The sequence below is a fragment of the Lissotriton helveticus genome, chromosome 7 (assembly GCF_964261635.1).
Source record: "Lissotriton helveticus chromosome 7, aLisHel1.1, whole genome shotgun sequence".
NCBI classification, from domain to species: Eukaryota; Metazoa; Chordata; class Amphibia; order Caudata; family Salamandridae; genus Lissotriton; species Lissotriton helveticus.
Window position 1 is genome coordinate 1,593,603,393 of NC_136068.1, and position 16,390 is coordinate 1,593,619,782.

Genomic DNA, 16,390 nt, shown 5'->3' on the forward strand with positions numbered 1-16,390 from the left:
CATGCTAAGGGTAGAACACAGACAAGGAATGTACAAGACAAAATGAAGCAGCCCCAGAATCACCTCCCCCCAACCCCCACAATTGCCATAACTACATGGCCTTGTATAACAAAGGATATCAGATCAAGTCATTTGCTGTTTGGGGCGTGACTGCTGGGAGTCCAATTTCATCCCCGTGCGAGGACATGGAGCTAGAGAGCACTGATTTGAGGTCTGAATCAGTGTCCGCCTCCGGGGGTTCTCCTACGCTTCTGCACAATGTCTGCCACCGCCTGCAAGGCAGCTGCCTGTTTCAGTTTCGTTTGTGAGGGCGATGGGCCCTCTCTTAGAGCCAGACAAGGGCGTCTCCGCACCCTCCTCCTGGGCACTGATGATCGTGTGCATGTGGGGAGAGTCCCGCCTTATAGGCCTCCAGCCAGGTCCAGGCAGATTCTGGGTCATCCCAGAAGTGCGTGGAGCTATCAAGAGCAATCCGGAGTTTCGACGGAAACAGCAGGGAGTATTGGATATTGTTTTTACAATGAGCTTTTTTGACCTCTAAAAAGGAAGCCCGTGAAATCCGTTAATAAAGAGATCTTCATATTTTCTACCACATAGGGCCGTTCAGAGCGAGCCTTCCGTAGTAGAATGTCTCTGTCCCGGTAATGAAGCAGCGGAGCCACCACCGCTCTAGGAGGTCAGCCTGGGGCCGGTGGTCTAGCCGGCACTGGTAAAGAACGTGTATAACGAAACTTTTAGCACGCAGGGAATCACAACGCGGTCGTTACAACGACCCCGTTGTGATTCCGCATACCATTACACTGCAAGTCGGAACAACGACTTGCGGATGGGGGAGGAAGGTGTTGGATTTAAAATCCAACACCTTCCCTAGTGTCTGAACATCATACTATTCCAACATCAAGCGCCCCCCCTCCGCAAGTCGTTGTTCCGACTTGCGGAGTAATGGTATGCGGAATCACAACGTGGTCGTTGTAATGACCACGTTGGGATTCCCTGCGTACTAAAAGACTGCGGAATGAGAAGGCATATTTGCCGGCACTCTGTGCGCTCCTTCCAGCGCAAAAAAGGGCGTGAGTAAACCAGCAGCTACCTCCGTTCGGAACCAGTTCTCTGGGTAGCTCACCACGTCACCCTTTTTGATTCTCTCTGGAAGGCACACCATACTAATATTGTTCTGATTATTTCAGCCTTCAGCATCTTCTGCTCTCTGTTCAAGGAACAGTACTCTGTCTTTTGGTCATACATCTTACTAGCATTTGTGGTGCATTTGGATCTGAGTTCAGAAGTAGAAGTTTCCAACTCTTTGCCTCGTTCCACCAGCTTGCAGTGTTCCATTCGAAGTAGGCCAACTGGCACTGTGCCTATATCCTGCTCGCCGGCACTCAGTGCACTACTTCCAGAGCAAAAAAGGGCGTGGGTAAACCAGTAGCTGCTCAAACACACTACCCCTAATAGAGCACCTTGGGATTGCTAGAGCAATCACCTGCCCACTTATAAGGGAACCTTTGGACTCTTTACACAATAAATCAAATTATTGATATATCACATAAAGAGCCAGCTTCCTACAATAGACATTTGTCTTTTTGTTGGAACAACCTACTCCAGAAATCCTTGTAGTTTGGCTTCCACCTACAGGATCTATCCATACTCATTCCCAAGTCCTACTTTTCCCTTGCACCCATCCACCCAGAAACAAGTTTTCTCTTCAGCTAGTCTTGTTCTTCATTCAGTGACAGCTGTTTTCTGTGTAGGTATTCCTATGCATTATTAGGCGTGGTCGGGAGATCTTGCCAGCAGTCCCGGAAAAAATTCCATGCTTACATGGTGCTGGACGTTCAGAATGGCCATGATGCTGTTTAATATGTCATATGGTCAGGCCATCAATTGTTTACGCAAAACAGTCTGCACTAGCGTGGTGCTTTAGTGCCATCCTTGGATAAATCCACCAGCTTCTTTGGTGATGTCTAGGGATCACCCATTGATATGCCCTTTTGGCAGGTTGCTCCATGTTGGCTAGAAGGCAGACTCTGCCCTAGAGCGTTTTAAAGAAAATAGAGCCACAGCACACTCCCTTGACAACATCAGGGTGGCATCTCAAACACGTTTGCCCCTATTGAGGCATTTAGTAGGTTTACTGCTGGAAGTTCAGGCTCTTTCATTGAAAGGCGCCATAGAGAAAGAGAAAGTCTTGTTAATTCCTAGTGCCAAAAAAGGATGGTGGTCTTAGTCCTATTTCAAATATATGACCTTTCAATTTCTTCCAGGACAAATTGAAAACTCTCACGCTGGCCTAGGTTCTGTTTGCACTGGGTCCAGGAGACTGGATGGTAGCATTGGGCCTGTAGAATGCCAATTTCCATGGTCCCATCCAGCAGTTCCAAAGGCACTAGTTGCGGTTCAAGGTAGACCAGATTCATTTTCATGTTTCCTATGCTCCCTTTCCGCTTCACCAGTGTCACTCAGGTGTTCACAAAGGGGATGGCGGTGTCTGCAACATTCCTTCTAAGGTTTGAGGTAACAGTTGCATTAAATCCACCTTTTTTGCCTTATTTCAATTTCCCATTTTGATGGACCCTATAGTTTGTTGGCTTTAGAAATCTGTTCACTTTACCTCTACAAACTAGTAGTAAAGTGCCTGCCCCCCCCTTTAAACATGATTGAATTGGCATACTTCTCATTGACACATTTAGCTTGCCTAAAAGTCTCTAGTATACCCATCGCCTGAAAATTAAATGGCTGTAGTGGTCTGCAACAACTTTTGGGTCATCCACTTTAGTGGCAGTGTAATCCTGGCTTCAGGCCTATCATTGAAGCCTGATTGTTGCACTGTAAAAAATGCAATTCAACATGAGAAAATAAACCTTTTGACAGATAAAAAACCTCTCTCTTAAATATTAAGTCCCACATATGTAGGCCTTGTATCCCACAACACAGGGTGCATGGTATTTAAAAGTAGTACATGTTGAAATTTGATGTTGACTAGCACCCAAAAGCAATTGTTCATTGTGGAAGATCTATGTGTACTATATAGAAATTCAGTGTACACATTAATTAAAATATTACTAATGTCTCTCTGGAATAGACCCAACTAGACAAATAATTACACAACTATTTTTAATAGTTACTCAAAATCCAATTCAATTGTGAAGATGGAATAAGTATAAAGGAACAGTACCTTTTATAATGTTATTTTATCCCTGCCTGTAGTTCCTTGAGGCTAATTTGCATTAGCTCTCTAACTTCTCCCAGTCAGTAACTAGCGTAGAACAGGTATTGAATGCCTTCCAGATGCAAACAATATGCTAAATGGGTAAGGATCACTCCTCTGAACTCCGCAGGATGTGCTGTAGTGGGTCTGCGAGCATCCTTTATGACACTGCAGTGTCAAATCTTGTGAGAGTGGCAAATATTGCTTGACAGGTCTACTGTGTTTACATATAATCCTTGGGGCACGCTTGAAAGAGGAGAGAACAGGATGCCACAATAATCCTTGTGAGTCCACTTTACGATTACTGAGTGAGGAACACTGCTTTTGTCCTACCAGACTACTGTCTCTAGGCTTGTTGTGAGTGCATGAGTGTAGTGCCTGTCTCAAACTGGATTTTAGTTTTATATGTGGAAAGACTCTAGGATTAGAGAAGTGCACTACCCCCTTCTCCCCCCACACACACACCCACAGGCCTCAGAGTCCACGTGTGGTGTAGCTGAAGGCTTTCCCAGTCTTGGAAATGCCTGGTCCCGGAATCTTTTGCCCCTTTGGAGTTCCCAGGATTTATACCCACCCACTAGCTAGTGCCAGGCATAAATGTGGCACCTGCAGGCATAAACTTCAGAAAACTTTTTGGACTAGTACAATGTCAGAAGTTGTCTGGATCTGATTTCTGTGACTTGGGAGGAGCCCTGAAGGACTGGACCTGCTCACTCTAGGTACCCAGGACAAAGGTGTGGCGAGGGTTTTTCTTCATTCATCACCACCTTTTCTATAAACACACACATGAAAACATTATGAGCAACAAGCTTGCACTTTGAGATCTGTTTGAATTCTTGAACAGTGTATAACCTGTAAAGTAAAACTCATTTAAAATGTTTAGTTCACAGGTCCCTAAGGAAGAGCTCCCAGAGCTCGAAATGCATTGGGCATCAAGAGAATTCTTCCCAGAAGATTGCAAGAATATGTTTTGATTTAGAGATGTTACAATTATACAAATGATATTTTGATTTAGTTAAACTGTGAATATAAAACTGCTTTTGTCAATTGAAAATATATATTAGATGACTACTTGGATAATTTGTCTATTCTGTGATTCAGTATAAAAACTAAATGTAGTTCCCATATTAGAACTACTCCAGCAACAGTGCACGGAGGTTAAGTGTCGTGATACACTTAAGATAGGTTGATATTTCAAAGGCGCGGTGGGGACATACGTGCACGCTTACAAAAACGCCACAAAAACGTAACAAAGTTGAGTCAAACAAGTTTTTAAAGAAACGGAGTGCTCCTCCAATCTTGAATTCACCCAGGACAAAGAGACAAAGGGTCATAAGGCAGACGTCCTGTTCAAGCTAACCGAGATATAACAAGCTACAGTAGGTATTTTCCTGGAAGTACTGAGCTGACCAGTGCCAGTTGTACCTGGACTGGACCCTGCTGTTGTCCTCTGCCTGAAACCCTGTGAATCTCTAGGTGCTTCCCCTGAAGTCCCGGGGGACTTTAGAAGCGTGCCTCAATTATGGATTCAGACTTAAAGGACTATGGGTCTCATTTAAATCTTGGTGGAGTGGAGACTCCGTTGCAATGGCAACGGAGTTCCTCCACACCAACATTATGTTCCGCCCGCTCTATTTAAATTTGGGCAGACCATAGTGGTTAAGCTCCTCTGACAGCCCGATGTAGTAACGGATGCTGGATTTTTGGCTATATGTCTACCCGCCTAATTTAGATGGGCAGGCATACAACCATTTTTCCATGACAGTCACTGCCAGGAGAAACCTAGTTGTAAGGGGCATTGAAAACTACAGAATGCCCACTTCGACATGGGAGGAGACTTCCATAGCGAGGCATTGTTTTTTTAATCTTCAAAACAAAATCCGCTTTGGGATTTTCATTGTAAAAGTAAAAAATAATTGTACGTTTGACATATGGCTCCATCATCTTGACGGAGCTGTTTGTCAAACTTACAATGCATTGTATAGGAAGCTCGTGATGGCAGTTCCGGTGAATGCTAGCAATGTCAGCTGGGCTAGCGGACATTTCTAAATCTGGCAGGTGGCAACTTCTTTAGGACATCAAAGTCATTTACTCAGTTGCCCTAAATGAGGACCTGGCAGAAGGTAAAATCTTTAACAAGGGCAAGCCTTGTTGATGTAACCAACCTGTGTTACAGTGCAGTCAGCATCACATTTTGCCTACGTTTTGGTCTTCCGCGACCATTGACTATCTACTTAAAACTTAAAAAATTCATATCTCCAGTTCACCTTTTTGGATTTTTGTCATTTTGATGTTATTTGATATATTAAATTACATTTGGTGTGGTATGTTTATTGTTTTACATTTTGACTGCAGTACTGATTTGGTACTGCATTAATATTTTACATATTTCCCCAAGTTAAGCCTGTCTGCTCAGTGCCTTAGCTACCAGGGGGTTGAGCTCAATGTCATTTAGTGACTTTGAGCGCTTATCCTGACAAGGGTTATGATTATTCCTCAAGATATGTAGTAACCCACCCCAAATAGAAATCCAAATTCTTACATTAGTCTTCCTTTCCTCAATCTGTGGCTGTCAAAGGCTGGCTCGCCACAGTCGGCCGTGGACCACCTTCAGAAGACAGGGAACCTGCTGACCTCATTGAGGTTCACTATCAACATGCCAAATTCACACCTGACTCCGTCCCAAAGGCACCCTTTCACCGACGCCATCTTTGGTACAGCGTATTATCTGGCTTTCCTCCCAATCAGTGAGTCCAGGACATTTAGGCAGTGATGCAGATGTTTGAGTCTTGATTCTTGATCCTAGATCTCAGTGAGGGTGTCTCTGAGGCCTCTTGGCCTATTAACTTCCTGCATCTTGCTTGTCGACCATTTCAGATGGCATAAGCAGGCTCTGCAGTGGGATTTGAAATCTCAGTAGACACAGCACCAAGGTGATCTGTCAGATTCCATACAGGTTTCGAAGAATACTGTGAAAGATCTACAGTGGTGGCTGCGTGAAGGCTCCTTGATGCACCTCTCCCCAAGAAAGAGGAAAACAGACTTTATAGTTTAGACCCCAAAAGAGCAGTGAGATTTTACATTGATCGTACTAAGGAACATTGGGTGGACGATCAGCTGTTTCTGGTGTTCTCTGGGCCAAAGAAAGTCAATGCAGTGCAGAAAAGGACTTTATCTAGTTAGATAGTCCTCTATATAAAGGTCCGCTATGCGCTGGCCAAGAAGTAGTCTCCAGAAGGATTGAGGATTGATTCCACAAGGCTGCTGCCACTGCGCTGGTCTAATCAGTGCCTGTTCTGGTTATTTGTTAGTCCACGATGTGCACATCATTGCACACTTTCATGAAGCATTACTAACTTGGTAGCGAGGTCTAATGGAAAAAGCTTTTAGGCCGTTTGGTCCTACATGACTTTTTGGTCTGAGTCATTCCATAGTCCTACCACCAGGGGAGGTACTGCTTTGGTATCTTTTCTAAGGATCAGGAATCTGAGATTAGAAGTATCCATCAAAAGAAGTTGTTTACCTTAAGTAATGCTCTTTCTTGTGCTTACTCTATCTAACTGCAGATTCCGCACTGCCCTCTCGCCTTCCTATTTTGTGGAATGCACTCTTTTCCATTTATAAAGATCCCAAGTTAGAGATCTGCACACTGTCATAAATAATTGCTTTTTACTCTGAATCCGAGGTCGTGGAGAGTGTCATGAAATTAACTGACATCAGCATGCTTGGGTGGTGCTTAAAAGTGGCTCCAAAAGCCACTTTCATGACAGAGCAGGGTTGAGGCGGAGCTACTACCTACCTAGCGCACCGGTGTTATGCTGAAAAATCTTCTGTATCTAGTCTGGTACCGGGGATGTTCTAAAGGTGAGGAATCTGCAATTAGGTGGATTATCCACCAGAAATAGCATTACTGGAGGTAAGTAACTTGTTCAGTGAGTCATCACTGATGATGTCCTTAGTCAAATATTCAGCAGTTGGAGAAGACGCCAAATAGATCTGTTGGTGATCTTAGAGAATTAAAAATGTCAAGTCAATGCATCCAGGTTTTACATACTCCTATTCAAGCGGAATGTTTTAGCTATAAGCTGGTCTATGACATATTATTATACATTTCCTCCATTTCCCATTATATAAACGGTGATCATAAAGTCAAGGAAAGCCTGGGAATTAATTATCCATATAGCACTGGAGCTTCTGTGACAATGTTGGTTCATAGACCTGACTTACCGATTAGAACACCCACACAGGAAACTAGTGTGCACATTGAGTTTCTGACCACTCTCACAGCTTACAGTTGTACTTGGTAGCCTTGTTCCTGACTTTCTGCAATATAGACTCCTGAATTGCTCTTCAAGACCGCTTGAGTAAAACAAGCTACACTTTCAAATGAGAAACGCTTACATGGGATGCTGTCAGGGGAACAAGGATCCAGTGAAGTGGAAAGAGGCGATGGCATTCTCTTACTGTTTCTCTTAGCGAAGTCTTATGTACAGTCTGCCGAACTTTGGTACCGCTAGCAGTATTGAAGCCTATAAAAAAAAAGAGTACCACAGACTTTTTCATTCACTTTACCAGTGACAAAGTACTCTCAAGAAGTTATTAAAAAGGCTTCATCTTCAAGTATTATAGCTCACCCATAGCAGTTTACCATAGTACTATACAAATAGGTAGGCTCTCCGTTTGATCTGATACAAAAAGCTGTGCTGCAATACTTTAGATGGAGAATGAGGTGTTAACTCCATATCACCCACACATTTGCTTGATTTTCTTGACTGGATTACAAAACAGAGACCCAACTAACATCACTGTTTCCTCAAACTTTTGTTATTTTGTGTTTCACTAAATGGAAAGGGGGAGCTTGCCATTTATCCTGTGCTTATGATTCTTAGTAAATATTCCACAATGAAGAAGGAATACATGCTAACTAGTAATCCGTGTTCTTCATCATGAGTACCTTTACTAAGTTCATGAATAACACTCTTGCCTTGAACTTTTCTCTTCCAGCCGAGTCCGGCCTTATGGACACTGCTCTATTACCAACTTAGAGAGTCCTGCCGGGAGCTGCACCCCACGTTTCCCCAGTCCCCTCCTTCGATGGCTGCCCTCGACCTTGCTTACACTCATGGGCGTAGGAACTGTGGGGGACGCGGGGGACATATCCCCCCCAGATTTTGGAGTGGGGGGGACACAGGGGACAAGGGTGGGGTGACGAGGGGTAAAACCTCCTGAGAGGGAGATTGGCAGGCCATTAGCGAGCGAAAAAAAGTGTGAGAGGTGCTGTGTGTCCTAATGGCCCTGCACTTGACCTAGCGCCTCTCCAGTTACCTGTCTGTGAGCTGCCAATGATCCGATAGTCACAGCATAAGGTGACGTCAGAGGCCACTCGCCCCCCTGCCTCTGCCCTTTTGAACTCTTTGTGTGGGGCAGCACCCCTGAGGCTCCAGGAATTTAGTTCTCACCTTAGCTGCATGTAGCCAGTGCTCTGGTTGATTTGCTGGCTGACCTGACCTCGTCGTCGTACTCTTCGTCCCGTGTCTGTTGCCGGCTTGAAGACTGAAGGGCTGGAGGCAGCAGCACTTGTTAGTAGGGGCAAGGGCTGTTACACTGCATTGCCAGGGGCGCCTGGTGACATTTGAAAGTGGTGGGGGTGTGGGGTTTACAAGTTGTGACTGAGTGGAGTCTGGAGTGCAGCATGAGCCTCGGCTCAGCAGCCTCGCCCTCACCTCTGCTGCCAGTGCTGCTTTTTGAATTTTTTTATTTATAGTGCGTGAAAGCCCTCTCCTCGTCGCATTTTGTTTAAATTGTGCCCACGTATGTTCTGTCTTAATTCCGCACTTTGAATAACTCCCGATAACAAAGGGCCCTTTCACGCTGTGTTCCTGTAATTATTAGATTGGAATTGTGTAAATGTCACCGCGGACTAGTGTTTGCAGGCCTGTCTCTAAATTCGGCTATTCACGGGCATTGTGGCTCAATATGCTTGCTTAAATGTGATACTTTTCTAATTATCTGAATGAGGCTTACAAAGTAGATTTAGTTTTATGAGCGCGGACGTGAGAAATCTAACCTCATAAGGACTGGGAATTAATCAGACGGCCGCTTACAAGGCTTTCAAGGGGCGAATGAAATATCTGCGAGGTAGGAAGATGGGAAAAGATTTTGGAGATTGTTGTGCGAAATTGGACATTCGTGTGTTTTTAACGCATAGGCTGGGGTTGCTAGCGCTACCTTCTTTTCTGTCATTCTTGGCACTGTCCTTTTGTGAGCAGCGTCCCGCACCGTTGTTCTTGGCATGCAGTCAGTGCAGTGAGTGTATACATCGCGGCCCCAGGTCACCTCACACAGCCGCAGCTCCGCACACACCTTTGGTTCTCTGGGCACACCAGGTGCAGGTCTCTTCTCGGGCCCAGCGCAGCGCAGTCCGGCCGCAGATTGGACACTTATATAATGCTCTGTGTTGACGTGCTGTAGTGTTCTTTAAGAACTCTGAGGAAGCCTTTTGGAAATTTTCAAGACTTTCTTCCTTAAACTACTTTGATAGTTAAGACTGTCAATGTTTTCAGTATAACTAGATTCGTACTTACACATCTGACATTAGGTCAAAAGGTTTTTTTTAAATATTCATTTAGGGGATGGTGCTAGACATTGCTGTATTACATTGTGTATTCAGATTTGTCAGTGTGTGAAATGATATGTGATCACCTTATGCCTACACTGTAATTTTCATAGTGTATTTTCATTTAAAAGGCATGGGCGGCTGGTGACATTTGAAAGTGGTGGGCGTAAATACTGCACTGTGACGAGCGCGCACAGCGAGCGAGGCCCAACCCCCTATGGGGGATTCGGGGGTTCTCCCACGAGAACATTTTGGAAAAAGAGTGGGCAAATGGTGCATTCTTAAGCACATTTGAGAAAGAGGTATCTTGGCCAATACATCTCTGGGAGTAGCCAGACAAGTCTCTTTGCACTTGGACAGATACATCTCTCTCCCTGCATTCGCATAGGCACAGTCACCCTGCACTCATAGACCCATTACTCACCCTTCCCTGACACATCACTAAGCCAGCATTCACCCATCCACATCACTCACTCTGGACTCACACAGGCACACTGCTCACCCTGCACTCACACAGACACCACTCACCCTGGACTCACACAGGCACACTGCTCACCCTGCGCTTACACAGACATCACCAACCCTGCTCTGTCACAGACATCACTCACCCTGATGGGTGGAAGAGTGTGGCTCAATGGTTAGAGCGGCAGACCCTGATGCAGAGTTCTGGCCAGGGACCAGGGTTCGATTCCCGCCTCGGCGGGGACTCGGGCTCAATTTCCTTGGACCTGTTAATTCTTGACTCGGTGCCTATTCTAATCACGGGCCCCACGCTGCAACTCTGGGCAGTAGCTTGCTTAGCCTCCACACCGGCCCCAACAGCGCTAAGGATGCCTGGCTTCACCCTGGGGGTGCCCAGGAGTGGACACTTCACAGGGAAAGCCAGGAGGGGTTCCACAGCGGTATGAGTATCAGCGCCAGGAAGCCGCATAGGCGGCACCGAAAGGTGACCGTCTGGTGACAGTGCGCTCTATAAGTACCATGACATTTACATTTACCCTGGACTCACACAGGCACACTGCTCACCCTGCACTGTCACAAACATCACTCACCCAGGACTCACACAGGCACACTGCTCACCCTATACTCACACAGACATCACTCACCCTGGACTCACACAGGCACACTGCTCACCCTATACTCACACAGACATCACTCACCCTGGACTCACACAGGCACACTGCTCACCCTGCGCTCACACAGACATCACCAACCCTGCACTGTCACAGACATCACTCACTCTGGACTCACACAGGCACACTGCTCACCCTATACTCACACAGACATCACCGACCCTGCACTGTCACAGACATCACTCACACAGGCACACTGCTGACCCTGCGCTCACACAGACATCACTCACCCAGGACTCACACAGGCACACTGCTCACCCTATACTCACACAGACATCACTCACCCTGGACTCACACAGGCACACTGCTCACCCTATACTCACACAGACATCACTCACCCTGCACTCACACAGGCACACTGCTCACCCTATACTCACACAGACATCACTCACCCTGGACTCACACAGGCACACTGCTCACCCTATACTCACACAGACATCACTCACCCTGGACTCACACAGGCACACTGCTCACCCTGCGCTCACACAGACATCACCAACCCTGCACTGTCACAGACATCACTCACTCTGGACTCACACAGGCACACTGCTCACCCTATACTCACACAGACATAACTCACCCTGGACTCACACAGGCACACTGCTCACCCTGCGCTCACACAGACATCACCGACCCTGCACTGTCACAGACATCACTCACTCTGGACTCACACAGGCACACTGCTCACCCTATACTCACACAGACATCACCAACCCTGCACTGTCACAGACATCACTCACACAGGCACACTGCTGACCCTGCGCTCACACAGACATCACTCACCCTGGACTCACACAGGCACACTGCTCACCCTGTGCTTACACAGACATCACCAACCCTGCACTGTCACAGACATCACTCACCCTGGACTCACACAGGCACACTGCTCACCCTGCGCTCACACAGACATCACTCACCCTGGACTCACACAGGCACACTGCTCACCCTGTGCTTACACAGACATCACCAACCCTGCTCTGTCACAGACATCACTCACCCTGGACTCACACAGGCACACTGCTCACCCTGCGCTCACACATACATCACCGGCCCTGCATGAAGATGCAAGATTCATATACATATTTTTTTCCCATTTGGTCTTTATTGTGAATGTAAATAAAAATATAGCATACTTGCAGACTGTGACTACTTGCCTGCCTTTCTCAATATTTCTCTTCATAACTATGCGATTGTATACGTTTAACGCGCGTACGGTCTCGCACAATGGGCGATTTGTAAAGGGTCACTGGAAAGTCCACAAGGTTGTCCCTGTCCCCCCCAGAAATTTAGTGTCTCCTACGCCCATGCTTACACTTCCGCCTCCCCTCACAAGCTGGTCTCTAGACTTTATGCCCTTACGCTGGCAGCATCCCCGATTTCCACTGACTGCGACCGCGCTGCTTGGAGTGAGGACCTAGGCACCCATCTTTCTCAGGAGTTCTGGCTGGATTGTTGCAAGCAGACCAAAGGTCTGTCCCCTAACTACCGCCTGCGCCTCATACATTTTAAATTCCTGCATAGACTGTACCTCTCCCCTGCTCAGCTGCATAGAATGGGCCGCTCTTCTAGCGATAGAATGTTCTCATTCTGCCTGACTGTGCCCCAAGGTTTCTGCGTATTGGCGTGATGTGTGCACCGCCATCACTGAGATCACCTCCACCCCTGTCATGTCAGACCCACTGATCTGCCTCTTAGGCTTTGTGAAGCTTTGTCCTGACACCTCCAGCCGGCTCCCCGCTATGCTGCTGGTTCTCGCACGACGCAGGTTCGCCATGCATTGGGGTCGGAGACCCGCACCCAAGGTCAGCGCTTGGCTTGAGGATGCTGCTCCTTGTCAAACACTTTTGTCCGAATTCTGGGATTTGACTCCGACAGCTTGCAGGCCGCTTGACATCTGGGATCCCCTTGTTTCATACCTCCTACGCCCGAGCGCTAAGCCCTCCACAACCTCTCCCGCGTTCCTCCTGCCGGCTCATTTCCCTCGGCGACAGCCGGTGTTGGCTTATAGAGGATTGCTTCCCCGCATCTGCGCACTGCTGGTTCTATACGGCCTATCCCGCCAGCACTTTGCCTCTCCTGGGCGCTCCTCCTTGTCCTTCCTGCTCCATCTCTTGTCACTCCCTCTCGTATACTGTTGTTGGCTACTAATGTACAATTGTTCCAATGATGTATGTAACAGATGTGGTTTTTTCCTCTTTATATGCGGAATCCCCGCCTGCTTATCTTGTAACTTGATGTGCAAGTTTATTAATAAAGGTCTTTGAAAAATAAAAATAAAAACACTCTTGCCTTGAAAGAAATGTAGAGATAACCTCATCTGGACATTCGTAAAATACAGTCTAGTTATATGAAATATGCTTCAAAATGATCTACTCACATTTTTAAGCAGTACCATGTGATAGCAAACCAGACTGTGACCTAACAGGCCAGAGCTGTTTGTCTCAATGAATGGAGTTTAACATGTAATAAAATACCTTTTATCAACTTTATTATAATAACTAAATGCAGCAGTTTATAGTCAGAAGACATCTGTTTCTTTCATCATTATAAAATTGAATGCAGTTCGACATGCAATATAATACCGTTTTTCAGCTTGTTTCTAAAAACCAAATGCAGCAGTTTATAGTTAGAATCCATCTGTGTATTTAAATTATTACATTCGATCACTTAAAAGCATAGTTAAATAATAATGTGTCTTTAGACAAGGATTTACATATTTGTTTAAAAACGGAAAGACACTGTTTTCTCTATAATCATTTTCTGGGAATCTATATGTGGGCGAAAGTAGACAGTGTTCATTAATTAATTTAAATATCTTTGAGGTGAGGTAAGTTAACAATTCAGTAACTTTACATTGCTGTCACAGGCAGCAGTGTATATCAGTGGTCTGCAGCACCCCAGTGCAAAATGTTGAGATTCCACAAATGGATAGTACTCCAAAGCCATGCAGCCCTCACTCTTAGAGAGGCTCAGAGTTCATCTGCAATCAACACTGTCACCCCTGTAGGAGAGTCCATGCACAGGCATCTTCATTCACCATGGCTTTTAAAGCTCTGTGGGTAAGGTTGAATAAACAGTTTGACAATGTTTTTGTGTTCCTTCTTGTGTTTCTGCTGCTTTTGATAATTTGATGGACGAAGCAGTCTTCCAGCAACGTCTGGATGACCCACGAGGAGATGGAGACTCTGACAGCCAGCACCAAACCGGTGAGTGATAGCTCTGTTCTATAGAGGTCAGTCTCTGTAGTATGGCTTAATGTTGTGTATATAGGCTAGTTCAATTGGTATGGCTGTATTTCCTGTCAAGCCCCATCCCTATTGTAAAACTGTGATTTATTGAAGCTGACCCTCTTTATGTGACTGGGACCACTGTGAGGAGTCTCTTTTGTCCTCGACGGGCAGCTTCTCTAACATCCAAAGAGGGTTATCCCAGAAGCGATATGGCATAACCTGAGCATCTTTATGCCTTCTTATTCTATCTAAAAAAAAACAGGGTTGTGTGTGTTGTCATTTGCAGAGTCTATTTTATGACATGAAATTGTAATAGAGTCAAGTGCTTGCATCTTTTGCTGTTTTGTGGCATGTTCAAATCAGTTATTTAAACATTGAAATATAGTGTTTTGGAGTCAGCGTCAATGAGGAAACCTTCATAATATGTGCAAAGAAGCAATTTACTCTTATCCCCCGCTTAAAATTAGCACAGCCAAGTGTTTCAAAAAAGCTTAAATAAAGCAAAAGTAAATTGTGCAATAGTTTTGTTGCCCAGGAAGAGTCTAATCTCTCCCTACTCTGATGTCACATGAGTTATATCCTTTCTAAAATCCTCAGTTTTTTTCTATATCCAAGATGTGTCACTGCACTGCAGATGATGGGTACTATTCTAAACCCTGTTAATAAATATGCCTTCTACATCTTTTGAAGAGCTATTGTTGATTCTTTTCGAAAGGATCAGAGGCAAACCTCACCCACTCAGTCGCACATCAAACATTGTTTCATTTGAAGTTGCTAAGGCTCAATCTCTATTTAATGCAGTGAACTTACTTCAGTTAGTTTGTTCTCTCTCGTTTCACAAGGCTTTTAGCCATGTGAACATGCTGCTCTTTTAAGAAGACCAAATGTATCTTCCATAGAACCTTAGAAGGCATAAGTAAACATGTTAAATTTCCTTCCCAAATGAGATTATATTTACATTCCAACAGGAATTTAAATCTAAACATGTATCCAGTCACTTGAGGCCTGTCACATATACATCAAAAGAAGTTGATAATGTCATGGTTTCCTTCTCAATCACCCTGGATAATTGCATCATAATCTGGCCGGTTTTACCACCTTCTGATTCAATACGAGACCAACAAGTGGATTTTTACCAGTCTCCAGAAATGTGCTCTAAATATATCACCTACGTTGTTTTCTCTCCAAGTAAGCATGTGGGGAAGTAATATTTCCTCACAACTGGAGTCCCATCTTGTGTCTGTTCTCAAAGAACAGGTCCCTGTGGCCTATTTGTGTCTCTAGTAAATGGCATTATCTTTTGAATGAACCTATCCCCTTTGAACATTAATCCTTTTGGTATTACTGTGTCCCTAGAAAGGTCAGTCTACTAAAGAGTATAGTCTCCGAGTAAAGCTTGCATACCTCTGTAATCAGCAGACCCACTGAAAGGCACAGTCCCACTGGCATGTGCTCTGTTAAAGCTAGTCTCCCTTGTATTGCTGTACACAAAGTAAAGGTTGCCCTCAGCAGGGCAGGAGAAGGAGTATTGTGCTCCTTTACTAAGATTATACATTTTACTTAACTTGCCTTTAGTTGAGAAATGTTTTGGAGTTGAAGGAAATATCTAATGATCCGTTAGCCCTATGTCTTATAAATTGGTAAGCGTGTTGTACACTCATGACATCACGCTGAGATATACTGCATGACATGTCATCAGTGTGTGACACTTGCTCGTGTTGGGGATAAGTATTCAAGTGTGGGAATGTATGGTACTGTTCAGTGTCATTGTTTACCATCAATACTTATAAATGCAGATTCCTCACCTTATCAGTCTCCCCAGACCCTGGAAAGCTTCTGCAGTATATTTATGTGGAAGTTCCTCATTTTCTTTGTGAGTTGAAGCAGGTCTGGAGCTTGGTTCCTTCCAATTTGTGTTTTACCGAAAGCCTTTTTGAACTTATAAAAAGCAATTTCTTGGAGTGTGCAGGGATGTTGATTCTGAAGAAAACATGTTTCATACATTGTGTTTGTGCTAGTAGCAGATGTCAGTTACCGATCCACATGACGTCTGCTTGTGGTGCCTCAGAACTAAACATGATTCCAAGTCATGTGACGCATACTCGCTGGTGCATCCCAAAGCTTTCAGAAAGCGTGAAGCCAAATTATGTCTTCAAGCAAGGTCAAGTGACTAGTAGAAAAAGAAACATAGGAAAAGTAAGTA

The 16,390-nt window shown here is 45.1% G+C and overlaps 1 protein-coding gene across 1 annotated transcript in view; it reads left to right on the top strand.

Moving 5' to 3' along the window:
* PPFIA3 (PPFI scaffold protein A3) overlaps positions 1-16,390 on the top strand; it is a 963,828-nt gene that overhangs the window by 660,450 nt on the left and 286,988 nt on the right. Inside the window, exon 23 of the mRNA XM_078655169.1 lies at positions 14,098-14,163. Coding sequence (XP_078511295.1) covers positions 14,098-14,163 — 66 coding nt within the window. The remainder of the gene's footprint in view (positions 1-14,097; positions 14,164-16,390) is intronic.